Below are 24,124 nucleotides of genomic sequence, written 5' to 3'. Positions count from 1 at the left end.
GGATCCTTTACGTTTATGCAATACTCTCACGCCCTCTATGGGAATAGAATTGTCACTGCAGACCAAACATTAAGTGAAACCTGTGTATGCTTTGATTGATTGATTGAAGAATTTATTAACAGTTTGCAGAATTACAGTACATTTCAAGCACAAACTCAATACAAAGGCTGTTAACTGTGAGTGGACGACCCAATTAAGCATTACACTTGTTTCCAACAGGGTCCACCATGTTCAAATCATCAAAACATTTAGAGACGTACAAATAGACACTTCTATAGACAGAGCAGGAATTCATCAAAAAAGAATTCATCAAAAAGGAGGTAAAAAGGGAAAAGAAATATATACAGTGAGGGGAAAAAAAGGGGGGGGGCGGGGGGGGGGGATTCAGATTTTACGGGGGCCAGTTTCGAATTGCAGCCATCCGTAGGTGCCCTTTGAGAGCGGTTTTGAAGGAGTCAAGGGATTCGCATGTCTTAATGACAGTTGGTAGGGCGTTCCACATTTTGGTGGCATAGGAGCGAAAAGAATTTAGTCCCTTGTTTGTGCCGAATCTGGGTTGTACATGGTTCGTTGCACTCCCTCTGGTGTTGTGGGTGTGGACTTCGTTAACATTAAGGAAGTATCTAGACAGGTACATGGGTATCTTGGTGGTGTATCGAATCTTGTGGACCAGACCCATTGCAAGTTGCTGTACTCTGTCGTCGACCCTAAGCCATTCCAGCCTGTCGAAGTGGGCAGGGGTGAGGTGGGTTCGGGGGGCTAGATCAAGTAGGAGCCTGACCAGTTTGTTTTGGGAAGTCTGGAGCCTGGTTTTAAGGGCCTTTGAGGTGCTGTGGTACCAGGAGGTGCATGCATAGTCAAAGAAACCCTGTACAAGGGCTCCTGTTAAGGTCTTCAAGGTGTTTTTGTTGACCAGTGAGGAGATCCTGTAGAGGAATCTTGTTCTATGGTTGACTTTTTTGATTACGTTGGTGGCCATTTTATCACCGGAAAGATTAGCCTCCAGGATGGAACCTAGGTAGGTAATTTCATCTTTACGTGTGATAACATTGTCACCCACTCTAACCAAGAAGCCATTTGCCTTGCTGAGATTACTAATAGAGCCAAAGAGAATGGATTCAGTTTTTCCCAGGTGTAAAGATAGTTTGTTATCAGCGAGCCAGGTGCAGATTCTACCGAGTTCAGAGCTGAGGGCATTTTCAACCTGCAGTTTGTCCCTGTCCGAGACCAGCAGTGCTGAGTCATCTGCGAACAGGAACAAGTTGCAGTCACAGGCTGAAGTCATGTCGTTTACATATATTAGGAACAGTAGAGGCCCTAGTATGCTTCCTTGTGGAACGCCACAGCTCACTGGGAGGGGGGGGGACAGTGTTCCGTTCACTTCCACCATCTGTTCTCTCCCCTCCAGGTAGGATTGCATCCAGCTCACTGATGTGCTATCGAAACCAATTGCTTTTAGCTTGTTAACCAGTATGGAGTGGTTCACGGTGTCAAAAGCCTTTTGGAGGTCCAGCATGACCATGCCGCAGTATTTGCCAGCGTCCACCTCTTGTTTGATGTGGTCGCTCAAATAGAGGAGGCATGTGTCAGTGGAGTGGGATGTTCTGAAGCCAGATTGGAACTCGTACAATAATTTATTAGTGGCAAGATACTTTTCAACCTGTTCATAGACTATTTTTTCCATCACTTTCGAGATGGAACTAAGAATAGAAATAGGGCGGTAGTTGCCGGGGTCTAATTTACTCCCTTTCTTGTGCAAGGGGGTTACTTTGGCCAGTTTGAAATCTTGGGGGACCTGTCCCTGTTTGATGGAGAGGTTTACTATGTGGGTGATGATTGGAGCTATAGAGATGGCTGAGTCTCTGAGAAATTTGGAGGGAATGTTGTCATGGCCTGTGGCCTTGTGGGGTTGGAGGGCACTCAGTTTCTTAATTACCTCATCAGTTGTTACCATAACTAGTTTAAAATCGTCTTTACAAACACCTAGGTTTTTGTAGAAGGTTGTAATGTGCTCTACACCAAAGAGCCCAGAGTGGGAGGGCAGTTTGTTAACCAGAGTTGTTGATATGTTTGTAAAGAAGATATTCAAGTAGTTGGCCACATCAAGGTTGTCAGTGATGAGAGTGTTGTCAGATTTGATGTTTATGTTCGAAAATCTGGTTTTTAGTTTCTGACCATAGCTTAGTTGATTGTTTAGTAGCTTCCAGAGCTCATGAGGATTGTTTTTGTTTTCCTGAGCTTTATCATTAATGAAGTTACTTTTAGCTGATTTGGTCATGGCAGTTACACTGTTTCGTAGTTTGATTCGTTGTGTATTTAGGTTGTTCAAACGAGCTTGGCGAACACTGTCGAAGCGCTTGGCTAGCTTTGACTTGCATTTTAGAACTTCAGAGCATTTTTTGTCTCTGGCTTTCATTGCAGCCAGTATGTCCGAATTCATCCATGGTTCCGATCGGGTTTTGCCCCTGGTGGTTCTCAAAGGAGCCATGTTGTTCAGTACTGATGTAAATTTGGTTTTGAAGCCAAGCCAAGCTTCTTCGACATGTGTGCTTTTAAGCTCATCGGACCAATCCAGACTCTCCAATACTTGGTTAAAGACCTCACTAGAGTAGGTTTTGAGGTCCCTTGATATGACTGTTTTGTGGCAGCCGGTCTTAAGTTTTTGTATTTTGCGGGTACAGAATATCATAAAATGATCACTAAGCCCACATACAATAACCCCTTTCTTGGAGATTCTGGATTTGTCCGAGGACAGAATGAGATCAATGACAGTTTGAGTAGAATCACACACTCTAGTGGGTTGGGTAATTAGCTGACTGACACTATGTAGATCACAGAACTTACTGAATGACTTAAACACAGGTGCTTCCTTTCGTTGCATGTCTGTATTGTAGTCGCCAATCAGGATTTTCTCTACACATTCCTCCTCAGCTAAGCACCCCTCAAGTATATCATAGAACCCATGTTGGTCAGGCGGTCTGTAGACGGTGCCCACTAATACTGATTTAGCTTTTTTGAAAATTAATTCAACCCACACAGTTTCAATTTCATCATGCTGTAAGTCAGTACGAGTAACATATTCAGTGTCTTTGTGAATATACATACACACGCCACCACCATGCCTGTTTCTGTCGTTTCTGATCAAAGAATAGTTCTCTATTTCAACTTCTGGGTCTTTGGTTGACTCATCAAGTTTGGTTTCAGAGAAGCTAATGATGTTCGCCTTACCGCATTGAAACATATGCCTGATTTCAGCCATTTTGGGTCCAAGGCTGTTGACATTCAGGTGAAAGATATGAAGTCCGTTGGCTCTGACTATGGTGCTTATCTCCTGCATGCACTGGAATCTCAGTATCATGACTTAACAGTGGTGTAAAGTAATGTACATTTACTCAAGTACTGTACTTAAGTACAATTTTGAGGATTTTTATTTCAAAATGTCAGTACTTCTACTTCTACTCCTACTCCACTACATCTCAGACGCACATATTGTACTTTTACGCCACGATTATTTGAAAACTTTAGTTACCTGCAGTTACCTTGAAAATAGATGATTTTAATACATTTGAAAACGTGTGAAATGGGCCATTCTGCATTCTGCCTACGTTTGGTACTTTAAAGGGGAATACCACTCATTTTCAACATTTTACTATGTCATTACTATACCTTAGAGTTCAGTAACATTATGAAGTACATCTTTGTGATGTCACTGAGATGTACTTCATAATGTTACTGATTTTTTTCAGACCTCCAGTTCTAGGCAACACAGAATGGGGGGACTTTTTAATTATTTCCACACACAACTGAGGTATATTAATGACATAGTAAAATGTTGAAAATGAGTGGTATTCCCCTGTTACGTAGATTTTGATACCAATATTTTTGTACATTATACTCAAGTGAATTTTGAATTACGGATTTTTACTTGTAACAAGAGTATTTCTACATTAATTGCAGTACTGATACTTTTACTTTAGTAAAACATCTGAGTACCGGTACTTTTTCCACCACTGCACTGCTCCTGGTGTGATGGTGTCAGTAAGGATACATGCGGCGAGAGGACGACGCTCGCAGCAAAGTCTCTTTGAGCTGAGGAATGTTCTGCTTCAGCTTCTGGAGAGATGCCCGTAGGGTCATGTTGATCTGGCAATGGAAGAAATTAATAACAACAAGCCATCTTATTTCACTTGTAGGTGTATCGTGTTTATAGCACCTTTTGTGGATTTTTTAATTATGTGGTAATTACGAAGACATTACTCACCTTTGCAGGGTTTCCCCCAGTTCTTTGTTGCCTGTTTCGTTCATGGATATTTTCTGCTACCTCTTGGGCCAGGCGACATGTGGCATCATAATTTTGTAACCTATGGAATAAGTTATGTAATACATAACTATTCATACATTCATAATTCATTCATAGGGTTTCATGCATAACTAGCCATTCTTAAAAAGGAGTATATACTCATGTATATACTGCAAACATAATTGAGATTATCTAAAAAGAAATTGTGATTAGGCGAATATGTAATAATTGTGACAGGCCTACTTGTCCCCGAGAGCTGGTCAACTACAGCTGATGATAATGGTTAATCTCTAGCCGCAAGCAACTTAGACGCTATATCATGAAACCGAAAAGTCCTATCTGATTGTATTAAACAACTTAGTTTAAACTCTCCAATATTGCACAATGCACCTGTACAGAATGCTTGCGTTATCCTTTTTGTCTGTCAAGTCTTTATTTCATAAAAATCCATTGTTATCATGTTATCAATAGATTCTGTGCAGCGATTATTTTTCGGTGTTCTGTGTTTTTGGAAGCGCAAGTTACGCAATGTCCTGCTGCCTCCTGCATTATGTGTAATTTCGAAAGGACCGTTGGGTGATTTTTAACAAGCGCTTCCAACCTCCAACACCAACACAATTGATAGAAAGAAGATTATAATGTCTATTGTCTACGGTGGATTTTTATGAAACAAAGACATGATAGATACGGAGAGGATAACCCAAGGTTTCCATACAGCTGCAATCATTGTCTCCACCAGGCCGAAGGCATGGGGAGAGAGTATGTTTTGCACTCCGTCCGTCTGTGTGTCGGATCTGTCCCATATTTCATATTCCATCCTAATAGGCTAACATTGGCTTTCAAAGTTTGCAGGATTGGCCCTTTTGAAACAAAAAGTCTCAAATCATGAACGCAGCATGCAATTTACGTGAAATCTTTCAGTCTTTCCTACTAGACTGAGGAATATATCCCACCCTTTTCACATTGGCCTGTTATAGCGCCACCAACAGGTGGATTTTTGCAAAACACATTTTTGGAACAAAATGCCTCAAATCATCCAATTGCCATCAATGGTGTAAGAACAAATGGTACCCTTTTCACATTGGACTATTATAGCGCCACCAGGAGGCCACAACCTGACCTGGCCTGGTGGAGACTGCCCCGAGGGGAACTTTTTCTAGTTTATTCTGCATTTGAGCCATGGACAACCATTTGATGAGATTTAGCCTCTCAGACCCAAAACTTTGAATATTTTGTTATCGATGGATACGATTTTGTCCACAATTCCATGCTGTATAACCTGTATTGAGATATCACGCAAATGTTGATCAAAATAACAGTTATTGCAATAGCTTGTGTAGACTTCTTGTAAATTAAGTAATGCAGATATTTAACAATAATGTAACTCTCGAGGGCATAAAATGAAACCAAATGGACCCTTATGGGTCCATTTGGTTTCATTTTACTGTTTCAAGAGTTAAAGATCTAATAAGGGTCCATTTGGTTACAAACTCTCCATCAGCTTGACAGCTTGGGACCACCTGGAATCCCTCAAGGATAACTGGTGGTCCCTGGATCACTGGTTGAGAACCACTAAGGTTGACATAGATGACTTATGCCAGGCAACATGTGGCATCATATGTTTGTAACCTATGGAGTATGGAATAATATGTAATAAAGATTTCATAAAATTTGGTTTGTGATCTGCTTGTCTTAAACGACTTTAAACTCACCAACATTGCAGCTGTAGTCCAAGCTTGAATTATCCTCTTTCAATCTGCCGAGCTTGTTTTTCATAAAAATCCCCCGTAGACATGTTATGAGCTACTTTCTGTCAAGACATTCTGTGCAAGTGATTATTTTTCTAAGTGCTGGAGTTTGGAAGCGCTCGTCGTAAGTCACTGAACGGCCCTGCCATCTGTTTCGCATTTGAACATAATAATGCAGGAGGCAGCAGCGTGACCCCTTCATAAAAACGAGCGCTTCCAAACTCCAACTCCAAAAGAATCACTTGCACGGAATTTCTTGACAGAAAGTAGCTCATAACATGTCTACGGGGGATTTTTATGAAAAACAAGCTAGGCAGATTGAAAGAGGATAATTCAAGCTTGGACTACAGCTGCAATGTTGGTGAGTTTAACGTTGTTTAAGACAAGCAGATCACAAACGCAATTGGATGAGTGGGGAGTCAATGGAGGGTATTGCAACTCTAGATTCATCCCATTGTAAAAAAAATCTAGAGTTGCAAATTGCGGCTATGGTAAAATCTAATGTAGCCCAGGAATGGCTGTAATATTAGGCTACATACATTTCGTGTATGCAATATATGTAATATCACAGGCTTTCACAGCCATTCTAGGGTGTGTTTATTTCTCTAAACAAGATGGACCCTCTTGTAAACAAGTGTAGTGCTTAATTGGGTCGTCCACTCACAGTTAAGTTTTTTGTTTTGAGTTGTGCTTGAAATGTACTGTAATTCTGCAAACTGTTAATAAATATTTCAATCAATCAATCAATCAAAAACTTAATATAATCCAGAAGTGCAGCCTTTTCTGAATGTAACAACAATTCTAGAAAGGCATTTTCTCACGCTAACCAGGAACGCGACTTCTGATATCATGTGGTATACATTTTGATTACAAATATAACTGAAATGAAGGACTAATGCATAGAGTTACACTAATGTTGGTTGCATTACAAGATCCAGTGTTAGCCATGGTAGTAGCATGTTAGCAAACCAGAAGCAGGAAGGGATTTAAATTACAGTCAGTCATTTCAAAACAAACATGTAGTTTAACTAATTTAGAATAGACCTCAAATTGGTTACTTACCACGGATCTTGGGACATTTTGATCAGAAGTAAGTGGTTAGTGGTTTAGGGTTTAATGGTATTCCGTTTCAAAACAAAAACCATAGGCAAATCTAATTGTAATTGTGAGAAGTCTGCTTCTTGTTTGGGTGTGACGTCAGTACGGTGCGCTGGATGGATCTTTTTCGTTTGTTTTGCGGAGAGGTTCACACACACACACAAATATGGAAACGATTATTTTGCATACAATATAACGATGTCAAATACTTCTATAAATACTTACTTTAATCAGAAACGTATTAAAGTAAATGTATGCTATTTAAAGAACCTTTACTGGACCAATATTGCTCTAGCCCTGAAACAGTACATGACTGTATAATTGATTGATTGATTGATTGATTGATTGATTGATTGATTGATTTTTGATGGAATTTTTATTTCACAGTATGAGTAATGAGTAGGCCTACATTTCAAACGAAGTCAATACAAAAACTGTTACTTTGTGGAACCATGAAGCACTAAGACTTGTTAACAACAGCTAGGGTACACCTTTTTCATTTCATCAGAACATATAAAAATGTACAAATATACACTTCTATAAAAAAAAAATCAGGAAATCATATAAAGAATTGAAGGGAAAAACATGTACATTATGGGGTGAAAGGGGGGCACGCCCCCATCTTTAAAGATGGAGTGCCGTGATTTTTGTATTTTTTCCAGTTTTTCATGTGTTTATGAGGTGACAGTAGGCTACTTCATTTTCTAGACCCCTTGTGGTTGTTATGTGCAATGATGTATTCCCTTTGTATTTAGGGTTTCTTCTTGGGGGCTGAAACCTTGACAGTCAAACGCAAAGCCAATGAAAAAAACAGTGATATAGTGACATCACAATATGATTATCATCCCCTTCCCTAACCCCTCTCCCTTTAATTATCATACAACCACAGCTGTGGGTGCAGCTTCAGTTCATGGTAGATCCATCACCACCCACCAGGCAAACCAATCATACTTAATGAACTGGTGGGCGTGTCCACATGATAACGACATTTTAACAAATAGGCCTACTGTACACTTTTATGGAGAAAAACTAATATTTCTCCTTATATAATAATAATACCTGATGATCATATTTCAGGGTGGGAAAACAGCTTTTCCCCCACGGCTATCCGGCTCCTCAACGCTGCTGGTGTCCCCCCCTGACCCCCCTTTATCCTCCCTCCACCCCCACTCAGAGTGGAATGGACTGACTTGTGCTCTGAACTGATCACTTGAACTCTCTGCACTTTATTTTTTTCACTATTCTTGTCCTGTTTTGCACTTGTCCTAATGTTGTAACTGCACTCTGCTGTCCACCAAACCAAATTCCTAACATGTTTACATGTCATGTCAATAAAGTCTTCTGATTCTGATTCTGATTCTGAAAAACATCACGGCACAATTTTGTAGACAAAGGAGAGATTTGTAAACTGTGTTCACTTTTTACCTCTATGCCATGTGGAAGAACTACAGGGCGTGCAGTAGGCCTACGCAAAAACGTAAGGTTGCATACAATGATGTGTTTTGCTTGCTGCTGCAGGTAGGCTACTGCATAGCGCCAGCCAGCTTGTTGACTTGATCTTTTTTGCACTCTCTCCCTTTCTTTAATATTTTTACATTTGTCTTTCTGTTGTTATTGTTTAATGTATATGCTGCTACATTGTCGGAAGGATGCCAAACCAAAATATGTTTTACTCTTATGTAGGCCTAGCCTGGCTAATAAGCCAGACTCAAATCACACTGTCGTGTGGTATTTGAGTCTGGAGATGCTGTGTATGGATCTTGTTTCCCGGGGGGCGGGTTCAAACATTTTCTCTTTGACGCAATTGGTTAGAGCTACTGTCAGTCAAAGGTCTCAAGCATTGAACGTCAATGTACCAAAGCCCGCCCATAGTGCATACCGTGTCCCGATTGGCCACACCAGTTCTCTGGTGTAGGAAATGGGCGTACAATTGAGCCTCTCCAGACCTTAATCCACCAGCAGGCAATTTATTTTTTGCCAACGGCTGATTCGGTCTGGTTTATTAGCCAGGCTAATGTAGGCCTACCTCAGCTACCTGTAGATGTAACAATAAAGTACAACCTTGAACTTGGGGGTGCCACTGCCTACCTGCAAGTCCTTTCGAGGAATGCAATGTACACATTTGTGTTATTGTGATGCAACAGCTAGTGTGTGTGTGTGTGTGTGTGTGTGTGTGTGTGTGTGTGTGTGTGTGTGTGTGTGTGTGTGTGTGTGTGTGTGTGTGTGTGTGTGTGTGTGTGTGTGTGTGTGCGTGCGTGCGTGCGTGCGTGCGTGCGTGCGTGCGTGCGTGCGTGCGTGTGCGTGCGTGTGCGTGCGTGTGAATGAATTGTATTTTTCTCATTCTCGTATCAGTTGTAACCCTCTGCAGCCCTGGCCTTGATGATTGATCTATGCCAGGGGTGCCCAAAAGTCGCCAGTAGATCACAAAGGCTGTGCAGGTAGATCACATGACATGTGCCTAAGGAATATTTAATTGAAATAGTGGCATCTGCCACTTTAATTAAGGTGACTTGATTGATTGACATCAAAAGGGTCAGCTCAAACCCACAATGCAATAGGCCTATTTTGTTTTCAAGAGTGTTGTTGTGTACAAAAACATTGTAATTTGGTAGCATTACAAATTAATACAACAAACCCCTATACCAATTCCATTTCTCCCGCTCTATTTCGCATTCCAAGTGCATTTGTCTTATATGTAACGCCAGCTCCAGTATTCCAAAGCCCCCTCAGATACATATTTAAACTATTTTCAGCAATGGTTTAATAGTTTTTTTGGTGGGTAGATCTTGTTGAGCTGGTCATTTTGAAAGTAGCTCTCAAGTCCAAAAAGTGTGGGCACCCTTGATTTATGCCATTGGAAATATGGGCCTAGGCTATACTTGACCCAAGGCATAAAGCCCACCTTGAGATAAATACGGACTAGCCAAAATCAACCATGGCCAAGGATGCTACGACAGCTACGTGACTTCTCCCCAAAACAATCTGGAGACAGACTGTCAGCTTTATGACAGCCCATTATGACACTTTAACCTATAGTCACCTGACTACCATGGAACGGCATCTGGAACATTTCCTCAGTAAGTATATAATGTGCACTGTATTGTCTGTCTACTTCAAATTATTACTAAATAGAATCAAATTTGAGAATGTATACGGTGTCCACATCTCACTTATTTCAGGTTTAAAGGCTTATACAACTGGAGGTTTTTGAAAAGGTTTTAAGGGAAATTAAAATTGTATTAGGCCTACCGGTACACTGGTGATAGTTAATAGTCAGAAACGTTGCTATTATCAACATTTAATGTTGATCATATGTCTCACTGATTAAGAAAATGAAAACTTGGCATGTGTCAAAAAGGCTGCCGACCCCATGGTATATAAACTATATGTTTTTCTGTCAGCAATCAGTGTATGAGAGCCCCCATACAGTCTAACTCGTTGAGGTTTGCTGTTTCATAACCAAACAGTGTCTGTGTTTGGATGAAAACACGCATCTGTTGTTTGGAATAATAACCTTTTTAGAATTCGTGGAACAGAAGCTAATCTGGCATTTAGATTGTATGCATGAGGCCATTTCAGAGAAGCACCGGAATAGATGTCTCACAGAACTGAGATGGGGGGGATATGATATTTATTATTTAATCAATGATGAACACACACATACAGTAGACAGTAGACACACATGCACACGCACACGCACGTGCACGCACACACACACACACAGACACACACACACACACGCACACACACACACACACACAGAAAATAAATAAAACATACATAGGCCTTACATATTAACCATTTATTTATGTCCACACAAAGGAGATGCGTATACAAGGACACAAATATCATAGTGCAGAAAGGTTACATTTGCAAAATCATGGCACATGCTTTCATGTCATGGTACAATAGGCATGTCACTCAGTACTCTAATATATGTACAGCACTCACACACACACACACACACACACACACACACACACACACACACACACACACACACACACACACACACACACACACACACACACACACACACTCACTCACACACACACACACACACACACACACACACACACACACACACACACACACACACACACACACACTCAGTACACATTGTCTGTACATATTCATCCGTACAGTACCTGCTGACCCTATTCTGTTTTTTCTTGTCCCCCCCTGCCTTATCTGCAATTCTGCATACATATTTTCATATTTTGTATACATCCTCATACATTTCTACTACTGTGTATTTGACTATATGTAAAGAGAGTACTGTAAATACCTCAGCACTCAGCACCATTCGTTATACTTTCAAGCACATTCTTAACTCTCATATACTGTATATATATATATATATATATATATATATATATATATATATATATATATATATATACAGTATATAATCTAGACTCTGGACTAATAAGAGTTGAGTGAGCTCAAGTTTGACTTGGAGATATACAGGTATAACATATTAACAGAAGCAGACATAGCGTCGCCACAGTAGGTGACAGGACAGGACAATAAGTGGAATTTTCCACTCGCAGCAGATAAAAAAACACCACACAAACATTCAGTACCACCATATTCTTCACTCACATGACCTGCACGTCACACACACACACACACACACACACACACACACACACACACACACCGTCTCATAGGCTACTGTATAAAACCCATATGGCATGTATGGCATGTAAACACAGCACCGCCTATAGGTAGTGGGCTTGCTATATAATGTGTTCCTCCTCGTTTCCTCAAGAACACGAAGCTACCATGATTCAAATTGCAAGAATTCCAGAGTTTGCCAACTGTGGGACCACGGATCTAGACACAATGGACATATCCACTCGCTCGGACGTGAGCTCTGTGACCGGAGGAGGAGGTAGAAGCAGACAAAGATCTCATTCCTATTACAGCCCGGAGGATGCCAAGAAGACCACGGCAGAGGAGACCGTCCTCAGGCCTCGCTCCAGGTGCGTGTTCACTCACCACTTATTTGATTGATCACATGTTTCGTCTAAAAACCTTCAAGAAGTGATTTAAGCTGATGATAATTTTATGTATCCATCGAATCTGACAATGTATTCTGGATAGTGCGAGAATAAGTAAAACAATAACTACAAGGTTCAAGGTACAAGGTTGTCTATATTTGTCTTGGAGATAGAGACGAGTTACACATGCATACATATACACATTCACAAAAAAGAAAAAAAGAAAAACACCATGAAACACACCAACATAAAAAACAGAGATATTGCACACATTCCCTTGATAAAGTGCAACTATTTGCAATGTATTTTTATTGAGGCTCTGAAATTTCTGTTCAAACTGTTCAATTGCAATTCAATGTATATAGAACCACACATTTTTCTTTTTTCAACACAACATAGGAAAACAACAAGTACTAATTGACAGAGAAACAAATTAACAAATACACATTAACCATTGACATTTGTGCCTCCTTTTACTTCTATAATTTATGACTTAGGCCTATATTGTTTATTTGTATTTAAATGTTTTTTTATGCCTTCTGTAAAGCACTTTTGTGTATGACGTGCTATACAAATAAACTTGCCTTGCATTGCCTTACCTTGCCTTATAGGTATAGGCTATAAACTAACCTTCGTAACAAGAATCATAACAAACATCTTTAGATATTGTTTGGGCTTTTCTGCCTTTATTTGGATAGTACAGTGAGAAATGCAGCAACGGTCATCAGGCTCGGGAGTTGAACCTGCGACTAGCTGTCAAGCTGCATTCAAGCCTGTTTGTGATATGCGCCTTAACCACTAGGCTGACTAGGTCATCATCGCCTCAGGAATCATACAGTAATAGCCTAATAGGTATACAGACTTTGATTTTGATTTGATTTATTTGAAAAGCATTAACACCTGCATGGCAGCATGGCTACAGCATTTCGAGGTTTACACAAGAAAGTCCAGGGAGTTATTTTCAGGTGGGCAGAGTTAGTCCGGCATCCATAATCCGACACCCATAAATCCGACTACCCAATATTCCGACCATAGAGCCCTCCAAACCCTATAACCTTAACCGCACACGGAAGCCACAGGTGAGCTTAACCGGCCACGTAGCTGGACTAATGGGATGTCGGACTAACGCCTATTCCATTGAGGTCGCCTCACATTTTCCAGATTAATAAATGAATAATAGGCCTACATTACAATACAAAACACATGACAGTAACTACGGTACATCATCAGACCAAACTTGAGCCATTATACCGTCTTCAGAAACGAGCTGTAAGAACAATAAGTTGTGTACATCCAAGACATTCTTCTCAGGCTTTATTTAGTCGATTAGGTGTCCTCAGTGTTTACCAATTAAGTGAACCATCTTCAAATTGGTCTATTTGTTCATGGCTCACTGGGGAAAACCCTTCCCACCTTTTTCCATAATCTATTTTGTTATAATTCTCAGGTTCATGATTATCCAACACGTAGCTCAAATCACCTCAGACCCCAAAATGCCCGTATGTCTCAATCTCAGTTTAATATAGGCTTCAGAGGGTCTAAAATATGGAACACCCTACCTTTACATATATGGCAATTGTCTTCTCATCAATTCAAGAAGGTTCTAAAATCACTTCTCCTAACCACCAAGTACTTCCCATACGGTCTGCTAAATTAACCTGTGTACTCAATGTTCTCCTATAGCGGTTTTATTGTCTGACTTCTGTCTATTGTGCTTTTTTTGTTATACAGTATATTTTTGTCCTCTCACTGTCCCTGTATTGTATCTGTATTCTAATGTTTAAGATCTGCATGTTCAATATGATGAAGTTTAAGATCTGCATGTTCAACATGATGAAGTATTTTCTTTAAACAAAAAAATAAAATAAAATATGTATGTATAAACATAACTGGAGAATGCCACTTGCAAGCCCCTGGAGGGTTTTTAGGCTTTCTCCTTCACATTTTGTATTGACCTTGTGTATCATTTCCTAAATATTTTTGTATGTGAAAATAAACAAACAAACAAACAAATACCGGTGCATAACACAAGTGCTCCCTTATCTATCCTAGACCCACGAATAACCCTCTAGGAAACCTTTTCTAATAGACAAGCCTTTGTCTGTCGTTTTAAAAGACCTCAGATTGGTTGCCAGTTTGACACTGGTTTCGGGCTCATGCCATGTGTGGCTCCTATAGTAAATGATCCCCTGCCTGCTTTACTTTTAAAAGCAGGAGGGGCGGCTCACATTTGCTACACTGGCTCTGCATGTTGAAAACGTTGTGTCTTTACCTCGTTTACCGTCTTTAAAAATATAAGGGACCTCACCATATATGATCTTATATGAACCATGGTTAGACTGGCCATGGTAAACCTGGATTCTACTGGGAGCCAGTTGAGCTCTCTGATCTGGTTCATATACCTACGGTATGTGGGTTCTGGGCCGGTGGGCCCCATCCCTCCCTAATATGACCCTGATCAGTCTATTCTGAGCTCATTTGTTTGGTTTACTGTTTACTACATGAATGACAGTGGTGGAAAGTACATAAGTACTGTACTGTACTTAAGTACAATGTTGTTGATGTATTTGTACTTTACTTGAGTATTTCCAAATTCCAATAGGCTATTTTTACTTCTACTCCACTACATCTCGGATCCTAATATTGTACTTTTACTCCACTACATTTATTTGAAAACTTTAGTTGCTAGTTACTTTGTAGATTTTGATTATTATTACAAAACATACATTACCCACTTCAGCCCTATATATTTCATTAACTTAAGTATATTTTTATACCAATACTTTGTTACTTTTGCTCAAGTACATTTTTTATTCCAGACTTTGATTTTTAATTCCAGACACTTAAAATCTGAGTACTTTTTCTACCACTGATAAATGACTGCTGCTCCACACACAGGTCCTTCTACAGTTATGAGACATCAGAGGGATACTCCAGCTCTGCCTCGGGAACAGTGAGCACAGAAGACACCAAGAGAGACAGGGGAGCGCTGAAGTCTTCTATGAAGTCCAAATCTAAAGGCAACAAGCACTCCAGAGATCTCAACGGTATTAACAACAATACAATGTGTCATAACATCTGCTGCTTAAAATTGTGTGGGAGGGGCATATTTTCCATGCAAAAGAAAAATACATATATATATTTTTTTCTTTTTATTTTTTTGCAATGGTTGAAACACACACACACACACACATAGTCACACACACTACTAAGCTCGTATACTCTTACACAATGTTGGAAAAAATAGAGTGAAATAAGTCTTCCATTGTGTGTTGAACCACGCAGGCAGCAGAAGCAGCCTAAAGTCGGTCTCCATGATGACCATCTCTGAGTCAGACAACTGGGAGATAAGTTCCCACTGCGGGATGAAATATGGCCAGTTTGTGGACTGGGAGAAGATCGACCCGGAGGCTGCGGAGAGATACCAGCAGCTCCTGGAGAGTGACCACAAGACGCTGAAGACCATGGGCCGCGAAGGCTTCTGGGCCATGCCCCACACGCTGAGGGCTAAGGCCTACTACCACATTATCCATGGCATCCACTCCAGGTTAGGCACGGAGGTCAAGCAAAACAAAAGTAACCTATTCAACAGGAGCACTCATACAAGGTTTTTTTGACTATGCATGCACCTCATGGTACAACAGCACCCACATTTTTCACCGATTTTGGGCCCCTAATGCCCCCCATGATATCTGTTTTTTTTTTGTTTTTTTTTAAAGTCATGATGACATATTAAAACAAAATAAGTGTAAGGAAAGGGATAAGGTTAAGAAAAAAGTGTTATCGGGTTAAATGTTTTGATTCATCGAAAATGGAGGACTCTTATGCGTCTTAGTGATTTTTCTGGTTTTATACTTTTTACATGTACTCAAGTACTGTACTTAAGTATAATCTTGAAGTATTTTCTTTTACTTTACTGAAGTATTTCCAATTTTCAATACTACTCCAACTCCAATACATCTCAAAGGCATATTGTACTTTTACTCCACTTCGATTATTATTACAAAGCATTAGACTTTTACTTGTAACAGAGTATTTCTACATTGCAGAATTGATACTTTTACTTAAGTAACACATGTGAGTACTTCTTCCACCACTGGTTGTACGGCAGTTTGATTATTTCTCCTAAAACCTTTTTTCAGTGTTGGAAATGCTGACGTAAATCCAATTGTTACTGTGCTGAATCAAATAAAAATGAAATCTGTTTGACATGCATGTGGCTTTTATAGGTCTGTCTCTCCAGAAAAGGACGTGTACTATGATGTGGCCAAAAAGCTGTTTGGGGAACAGAAGATTAGCTCTCACCCTGTCCCTGAATACATGGAGGTGGGAGACATACCCAGGTACCAGATACACTATGTGACTGACTGTGTTAGCCTGAGATTTTAGACCCTCATAGATGCATTTTATTGAGTTTGACATTTTCAATCTACGAGAGTCTAAAGGCCTATTCATAATCCAGTTTTAGGTTATAACCACCGTTAGTAAAAACAGAGAGATGTGTTTGGTGAGCCGTGAAGCGCTTACCACCGCGGTGTGACGTCATGTTGTAGTTTTTGATGGTCACCTTATCACCTAAAACTGGAGTATGAATAGGCCTTTAGTCCCCTTCCCCCAGTGGACACTCAGAGACACCAGGTGAGGTCCTTACCCTCTTGCCCCAAATGTTAGAGAGACTGTGCTTGTGCAATGTATTAGTCGGTAGTTTTCAATAAAGAAGTGTTTTAGTCCCGTAAGTGGCCGAATGCCATTCCAATTGAGAATATAGATCTATCTGTCACTTTGTCCACAATGACTCAATACACTGTATAGTCGAATCACTACAAAACGTCATCTATACATTTCTAATAATCATAATATGACACGTGGACGTGGTACACTTTGGTAGTCAAAATGAAAAGGCTGCAAACTCATAGCCACGATGCAGGATCATTTATTAAAGGAATACCAACGATTCAACCTGGAAAGGTCCAAGTGTTGGTGGTCAAATATAACCGCCTTACTCTGCACCCTTCTACTACAGGTTGTCCTTGTTACAGCGGAAAGGTTTTGTGGAGGACTCAAAGTAAGATTTCATTCAGTTTACATTGTTTTCTCTCCTCGTATGTATTCAGGTACTGCCTCAACAAAGCGGGCCTAAATTCCGTCAAAAGGATCCTCCTTTGCCTCGCAAACTACTTCCCGGACATGAACTTCTGCCCCATCCTCCCCGCCCTGGTCGCACTCATCCTGCACTTCAGCGAGGACGAGGCCGAGTGCTTCTATGGTGTCAGCAGACTCATCTCCTACAAAGACCCCAACAAGCGCTACATCGACCAGACCTTCCTCACCTACCGGGCGTCCTGCATGACGTTTGGAGACGTGGCCAACAAGTACTGCCGTGGCATCCGCAAGCTGATCGCCAGCTCCCACCAGAACCTGTTTGAGTTCTACTCCGACTGGATCATGTGGATCTTCGCCGGCCTGCCGTTCACATATGCCATCCGAGTGCTCGACGTCTACCTCTTGGAAGGATACAAGGTCCTCTATAGGTGGGTGAATGACAGTGTGTGTGTGTGTGTGTGTGTGTGTGTGTGTGTGTGTGTGTGTGTGTGTGTGTGTGTGTGTGTGTGTGTGTGTGTGTGTGTGTGTGTGTGTGTGTGTGTGTGTGTGTGTGTGTGTGTGTGTGTGTGTGTGCGAGCGCACGTGTGTGTGTGTGTGTGCGAGCGCACGTGTGCGAGCGCACGTGCGTGTGCATGTGCATGTGCATGTGCATGTGCATGTGCATGTGCATGTGCATGTGCATGTGCATGTGCGTGCGTGTGTGTGTGAGAGAGAGAGAGAGAGAGAGAGAGAGAGAGAGAGAGAGAGAGAGAAAGTGACAAGTCAGAGAGAGTCAGAGTGAGAGTGAGAGATAAATTAAGAGGGAGAGAGAGAGAGAGAGAGAGAGTCAGAGAGAGTTAAAGAGGGAGATAGTATTTGGCATGGAAACAATACCCCAAACCAGGTTTGCGTGGCTTCTTATGTCATCATCATATTTAAACGGGATTCTACCAAACGTACTAAACAGCGACAATCCTCAGGGTGGCCCTGGCATTGCTTAGCCTCTACAAAGTGTCGGTGTCATCGCGGGTGGCAGACGTGGAGGACTTCAGGAGAGACATGGAGAGCTTCGTGCAGAACATAGCACGCCACTGCACCATCGACAAGCTCCTCGAAAGGGCCTTCACCACCAAGATGGCCACCCGGAAAGAGCTAAATTGGCTTTTCAAAGCCAATAGGAACTCACTGATGCAGAAGGGAGTCAGCAGTCACCAGAGGAGGTGAGTGAGAAAAGTAAATGGAGTGAGGCAATCATGCATTAGAGCTATCACATGTTTGTATATGGGAAATTTCACGTGGTCTTTTTGGGGAAATAAATGCAAAAGTTAAGGAGAAATTGATAAATGCTGCATCTCCAAATTAGCCTGCCTCCGGTGGAAGAACAATTTGTATGGGGGAGGGGCTTTCTACTGCAGGTGAATAACAAAGCTGGAAACATTCAGATGTCAGGCTATTATATTCTTCATTGTAGCTTTTGTTTAATGTTTCATCTGTTTTTTGGCAGACTATGTGTACTAGGTATTAATTTGCATTCACTCAAACTACCTGTTGTGGTATATGTTCCCATAGGCAGTCGGTCCAGTTGGTGGACTTCAGCAACTTCAGCTCCAGTGTTGTGACGGGGACAGAGATGAGGGTGGTCTGGGCCTGGATACCAGAGCGTTTCGCCCTCTTCAGTCCCGTCAGACTGTTTAGTACCACTGAACACGAGAGAAGCCTGGCCTCGTAAGTGACTCACTCTAACACCTTGAAAATAATTCATATCGACACTAACTCTGGGGGCAGGAGTGGCTCGAGGGGTAGAGTAGCCGGTATAGACAAAAAGGTAGGCGCCTCCTTCGGCGCTGGGGTGTGTGTCTCTCTTGAAGGCAGTTCGTCAGTGTCAATTTTGACACTGACGAAGGCCTGCGCGCCGAAACGCGTTTGTCTGTCTGGTATGACTGCTGCTGCGGAGCACTTTGATCATTAAACAAAGACTCTTACTCGACTGGATATGCGGATTTTATTTATTTTCTCTCTTGAAGGCAACATGGAGGCAAGCTTTCCCGAGATTCCTTGCGAAGCATAGCGGAAGCAAAGCGGACGCTTGCCAAGCGTGCCTTCCGCATGGCCTTCTGCACTTCCTGCTTGACTTCCGCGGCGCCTTCGTTGGCCAATGAGGCATCTATTTTTTTTATATCTATGGGTAGAGAACCCAGATGGGAACCATGAGGTTCCCAGTTCAATCCCAGGCGCCCCCAGGGTTAGTGTTGAAGTGATCCTTAGCAAGACCCTGAACCCCTAATTGCTTCTGATGTGTAGATTGGTGCCTTGCATGGTTTACCCCACCATCGGTGTATGAATGTGTGAATGTAATGCACAATCTATGTAAAGCACTTTGGATAAAGCGCTATATAAATGCACCATTTAATTTACCATTTATATCTACTTTCTTGTTATTTTTACATATTCCCATTCAATGCTTCAGTAACTTCTGAAAACCAATAAGTCAGCATAATCCAAGCAATGGAAAACTCACTCAGTTTCTGTTACATAACAAAAAGAGATTGTTTTCACTGTCAACATGTTGTTTTAGGTCTCACAGCCAAGTGACCTCCACAGGTCATCATGAAAAGTGGTGTTTTTGGGACAATAATGTCCTATATAGACATAGCATTCTATAGTGTGTACTTATAGTTTCATTGTACCAATATTCTAATGTTAGACAGATGTTATAGGTTCTTAGTTATGGTCATAGATCATACATGGGCAACTGGCGGCCGGGGCCGGGGGCCACATTCGGCCCCCACCATAACTTATTGCGGCCCGCAGGTTAATATCAGAATACTGAGATATTATTGATTTCAGCTAATTACTAGTATTAACTGTAACTAAATGCATTTGAAAATAAATAAAAAAGGTTACTTTTCAGGATTCCAATTCAAAAATAGCAAAAAAATATTCAGGATTTCAATTCAAATATAGCAAAAATTGCTGATCTACAAGCTCAAAACGCGTCGCACTGCGATCAGATTTGATCAGATCCATGTATTTTTTTCTCTCCCATATAGATTCTACTCTCATATGGAAGGACATGAACCAGTTGTCTTGATTCTCAAAACTGTGGATGAAGAGGTAAGTGGGACTGTTGACACTCAATTCAATTAAATAACTTATTCTTATTCAATATATAATACATCAATATCTATCATTGATGTATTATAAATGCTTACAGATAATAATTGTCCTGAACTGTGAATACAACTTGTTACCATCAAACTACAGATATAGGGTTCTACGATTTAACAGGGTTACACTTAAGTACAGTAAGCTACTTTTGTGCGCGCCAGTCAATTCTAAAATAAATCATGGAGCTTAATCCCCTGATCACGGTGAAGGGATTTGAATATTTCCTTTTGTGATTGTTAAATGTACAGAATCTTTGTTTCTTGCACTATTTATGTTTTTTTATGACTAGAAATTATTATCAATCATATGATACTGAAATGCTCCTGTTGGCATCCCACAGGTCTGCGGGGCATTCTTGTCAACAGATTTGATAGAAAGAAAAAAGCAAGAGTCTGAAGGACTCATGTATTTTGGAACTGGAGAGAGTTTTGTTTTCATGGTGAGCAATGTGTTACATTTTACATTAGCTGTCATTATCATTAATTGTGCACTGATGAAAAACTGAGATGTTGTGTTTATTATTATTATTTTCCACATTTGGAACCAATTTTATCATTGCAAAGGCAGCTTAGATGACTAGTATTTAAATGACTTATTAAATGTAAACCGAGATGTCTGATTTGTTCTTCAGCTTCGTCCTAGCATGGAACGCTATCAGCGAACGATGGTCAACATCATGGCCAGGAGACATTACCCTCAACAGGTACTAGCGAGCTCCCAATCATCCAGTATTAGCCACTCTACCGATGACAGCGCTGCAGTGACCACCACTGCCCTGACCTGTCCAGCTGGGACCCCTCAGGACCCCAGCTACCTGACCATACCTTTCACTTCTCCCTCAGAGGAACCCCTGACCGCCAAAGACCCCAAGAGACCCAAAGCACAACAAGCATCCATGTTTATAGCAGGAGATGACAATAGCGTTGTTATTGGTAAGTTGAGTGAATATTGCAGTGCGTGATAACGGAAGACTTTGATTGATTGATTGATTGATTGATTGATTGATTGATTGATTGAAAATGAAATATGTATTAACAGTTTGCAGAATTACAGTACATTTCAAGCACAACTCAATACAAAGACCCAATAAAGCATTTGTTTACAAGAGGGTCCACCTTGTTCAATTAATCAAAACATTTAGAGACGTACAAATAGACACTTCTATATAGCCAAAGAACAGAACAGGAATTCATCATAAAGGAGGTAAAAAGGGAAAAGAAACATATACAGTGAGGGGAAAGGGGTGGGTGGGGGGATTCAGATTTTTGAAGGAGTCAAGGGATTCGCATGTCTTAATGACTGTAGGTAGGGCGTTCCACATTTTGGTGATATAGGAGCGAATAGAATTGAGTCCCTTGTTTGTGCCGAATCTGGATTGCACATGGTTTGTTGCACTCGCTCTGGTGTTGTGAGTGTGGACGGTACATGGGTATCTTGGTGGTGTATCGAATCTTGTGGACTAGACCCATTGCAAGATGGTGTACTGTGTCGTCGACCCTAAGCCATTCCAGCCTGTCAAAGTGGGCAGGGGTGAGGTGGGTTCGGGGGTGAGGCCAAGTATAGGAGCCTGACCAGTTTGTTTTGGGAAGTCTGGAGCCTTGTTTTAAGGGCCTTTAAGGTGCTGTGGTACCAAGAGGTGCATGCATAGTCGAAGAAACCTTGTACGAGGGCTCCTGTTAGGGTCTTCAAGGTGTTGACGTGATTCATTGTTCCAATAGACAGTGATGGAAAAAAGTACTCACATTTGTTACTTAAGTAAAAGACTGGTAACCAGTAAGACGCCCTGAGGGCGAGAAGCGACCTCGCCCTAAAGGGTTGTGTGCACGCATCCGCCTGGGTGACGGCAGATGGCAGACTGCTGGGCGAGCGCTGGCACTTTGGCATGGGGAGGTCAAATCAACATATGGAATGAATTCTGTACTGTCCATATGGAGCATGCGTGTCTTGAGTGTACAGGGTTTGATGAGGTCAGTACAACATATCAGAACAGGTAGGACGGGTGGATCTCCATAGTCCATATGGAGATCTAAGGGTCTGAGGTTTGAGGTCAGATGTAGAGTTGCATGGTTGGCTCCATATATGCAGATCTAGGTGATGATCCAGTCTTCTCCATGTATGGTTATCCAGGGTTATATGAGGTCAGTGTTGTGATCTTCATATATGGACACCAGGAAATAATTCCCATTTTCCCATAGACGTTTCCAAAAGTATTTATTTAAAGACATTTAAGCCTCAGACAAAGCCAACAGCCGAGTTGACAAATCATGACAATAAACACATTGTTTTGGGCTGAACAAATAATTAGAAAGAAGAAAATAAGGGCAGGGTACAATACTTTTTTTTTTTTTTTTTTTTTTTAGAGTTTTTCTTCTTTCTAATTATTTGTGTATCCCCCCAAAATATGTTTAATATCATGATGTTGGCTTTGTTCGAGGCTTAAATCCCTTTAAATTTCCTGTTGCCCTCATCGCTCTGAAAGGGGGCGGGACTGCGACGCATAGTGGCGTGTGTCATGAATTTAGTCCCATGTTTGTGCCGAATCTGGGTTGCACATGGTTTGTTGAACTCCCTCTGGTGTTGTGGGTGTGAACTTCATGACATTGAGGAAGTATTTAGACAAGTACATGTGTATCCTGGTGGTGTAGCGAATCTTGTGGACCAGACCTATTGCAAGATGCTGACCTTACCTCTGTACTTGGTCTGCTATTTTCCCGTCTACACCAAACCTCTTTGCTGAAAATAGCCAATCTACAAGCTCACAACACGGCAAACGGCAAGTTTTGCCTAATGTTCCCCTCAGAATAGATAGGATGCTAGTCTTCAAATGGTTAATTTAAATAAAAGAAAGAGTTCCTATGACAAAAAGATTTGGAGACCCCAAATCCCCCAAAGTAGTAACTCTGAGGACCCAATAGTAGCCCCTGTTGAAGCCCCATGCTTTACAGCAGGGGTGGGCAACTTTGATGATGAGGGGGGCCACTATATTTCCTCACTCACTCCACTCCAGAGGGAGTGGATGAGTGCATATTGTCGGGCAGAAACCTCTTACCGGTATATCCGTGTTTTAACTTTTTCCGTAATTAATCACCTGCTTCATCCTTCTATGTCACACAAAGGTATGGCTTGACGTGTGTATGGCTTTCCTCAGGTGGCGATGGGGGTCATGCTCTCTGCCTACAAGCAGATCTCCAGGCAGGATTCACTGAGCGATGTGACACGTTTGAGAGCATCCCACTCTGCCGGGGACATTTCAAGATCCACTCCCTGGAAGTATGGGGGATCCAGAACTGCATTTCCTTCTCTCGTTATTTCACTCATGGATATCAATGAGAGAGAAGAAGGACTTCCTTTGAACTCAGTGTTGAACCAGTTTTTTCCATGACAATGATATTATTTGTTTTTCCATATGGCTTTGATTTTTGTGTGTCATTTTCAAATATTTATTGTACAATTTGTATTTTATGCACAATTATGGATGAAGTGTTAGCTTGAGTATTGCCTTTCTTGAAATGTAAGGCAAACCCATTTTGTCTCGTATGAGGAAAAGTTTTAACATAACATAAACATTTTCTATGCAGTAGCCTATTGTCATATTTTGCAACTCATTTGCAATTATTTTGCGACTATTAAAATGCATGCAGCAAATTTGTCAGCTATTGCGGTTGCACACATGCACACTCACGCAAGCACACACACACACACACACACACACGCACGCACGC

General features: G+C 41.2%; 2 protein-coding genes across 4 annotated transcripts in view; one reads left to right on the top strand and one right to left on the bottom strand.

The window, feature by feature from the left end:
• stx8 (syntaxin 8) overlaps positions 1-7,267 on the bottom strand; it is an 81,662-nt gene extending 74,395 nt beyond the window's left edge. Inside the window, exons 1-3 of the mRNA XM_079498767.1 lie at positions 7,111-7,267; positions 4,262-4,361; positions 4,049-4,143 (exon numbers count right to left, since the gene is read on the bottom strand). Of these exons, the coding sequence (XP_079354893.1) occupies positions 4,049-4,143; positions 4,262-4,361; positions 7,111-7,127 (212 nt within the window). The 5' untranslated portion in view covers positions 7,128-7,267. The remainder of the gene's footprint in view (positions 1-4,048; positions 4,144-4,261; positions 4,362-7,110) is intronic.
• Positions 7,268-9,548: 2,281 nt separating this feature from the next.
• On the top strand, positions 9,549-23,982 carry LOC306921104 (TBC1 domain family member 24-like). 3 transcript variants are annotated; one of them, XM_079498218.1, is made up of 12 exons: positions 9,549-9,584; positions 11,921-12,134; positions 15,051-15,199; positions 15,438-15,699; positions 16,382-16,495; positions 17,267-17,683; positions 18,215-18,454; positions 18,804-18,959; positions 20,285-20,348; positions 20,743-20,841; positions 21,034-21,334; positions 23,551-23,982. In XM_079498218.1, the coding sequence occupies exons 2-12, from the start codon at positions 11,935-11,937 to the stop codon at positions 23,730-23,732; spliced, it is 2,184 nt and encodes a 727-aa protein (XP_079354344.1). In that variant the 5' UTR covers positions 9,549-9,584; positions 11,921-11,934; the 3' UTR covers positions 23,733-23,982. The 3 variants fall into 3 exon arrangements, 2 of the variants coding, with proteins under 2 accessions (XP_079354344.1, XP_079354343.1); XR_013789737.1 differs by lacking the exon at positions 9,549-9,584 and having other exon boundaries at positions 11,875-12,134; positions 21,034-21,105; positions 21,245-21,334; positions 23,551-23,690; XM_079498217.1 differs by lacking the exon at positions 9,549-9,584 and having other exon boundaries at positions 11,875-12,134.
• Positions 23,983-24,124: the final 142 nt, after the last annotated feature.

Source organism: Electrona antarctica (genome assembly GCF_951216825.1).
Source record: "Electrona antarctica genome assembly, chromosome: 4".
Taxonomy (NCBI): domain Eukaryota; kingdom Metazoa; phylum Chordata; class Actinopteri; order Myctophiformes; family Myctophidae; genus Electrona; species Electrona antarctica.
The sequence above is the reverse complement of the archived record's forward strand: the minus strand, read 5'-3'. Positions and strand labels throughout refer to the sequence as shown.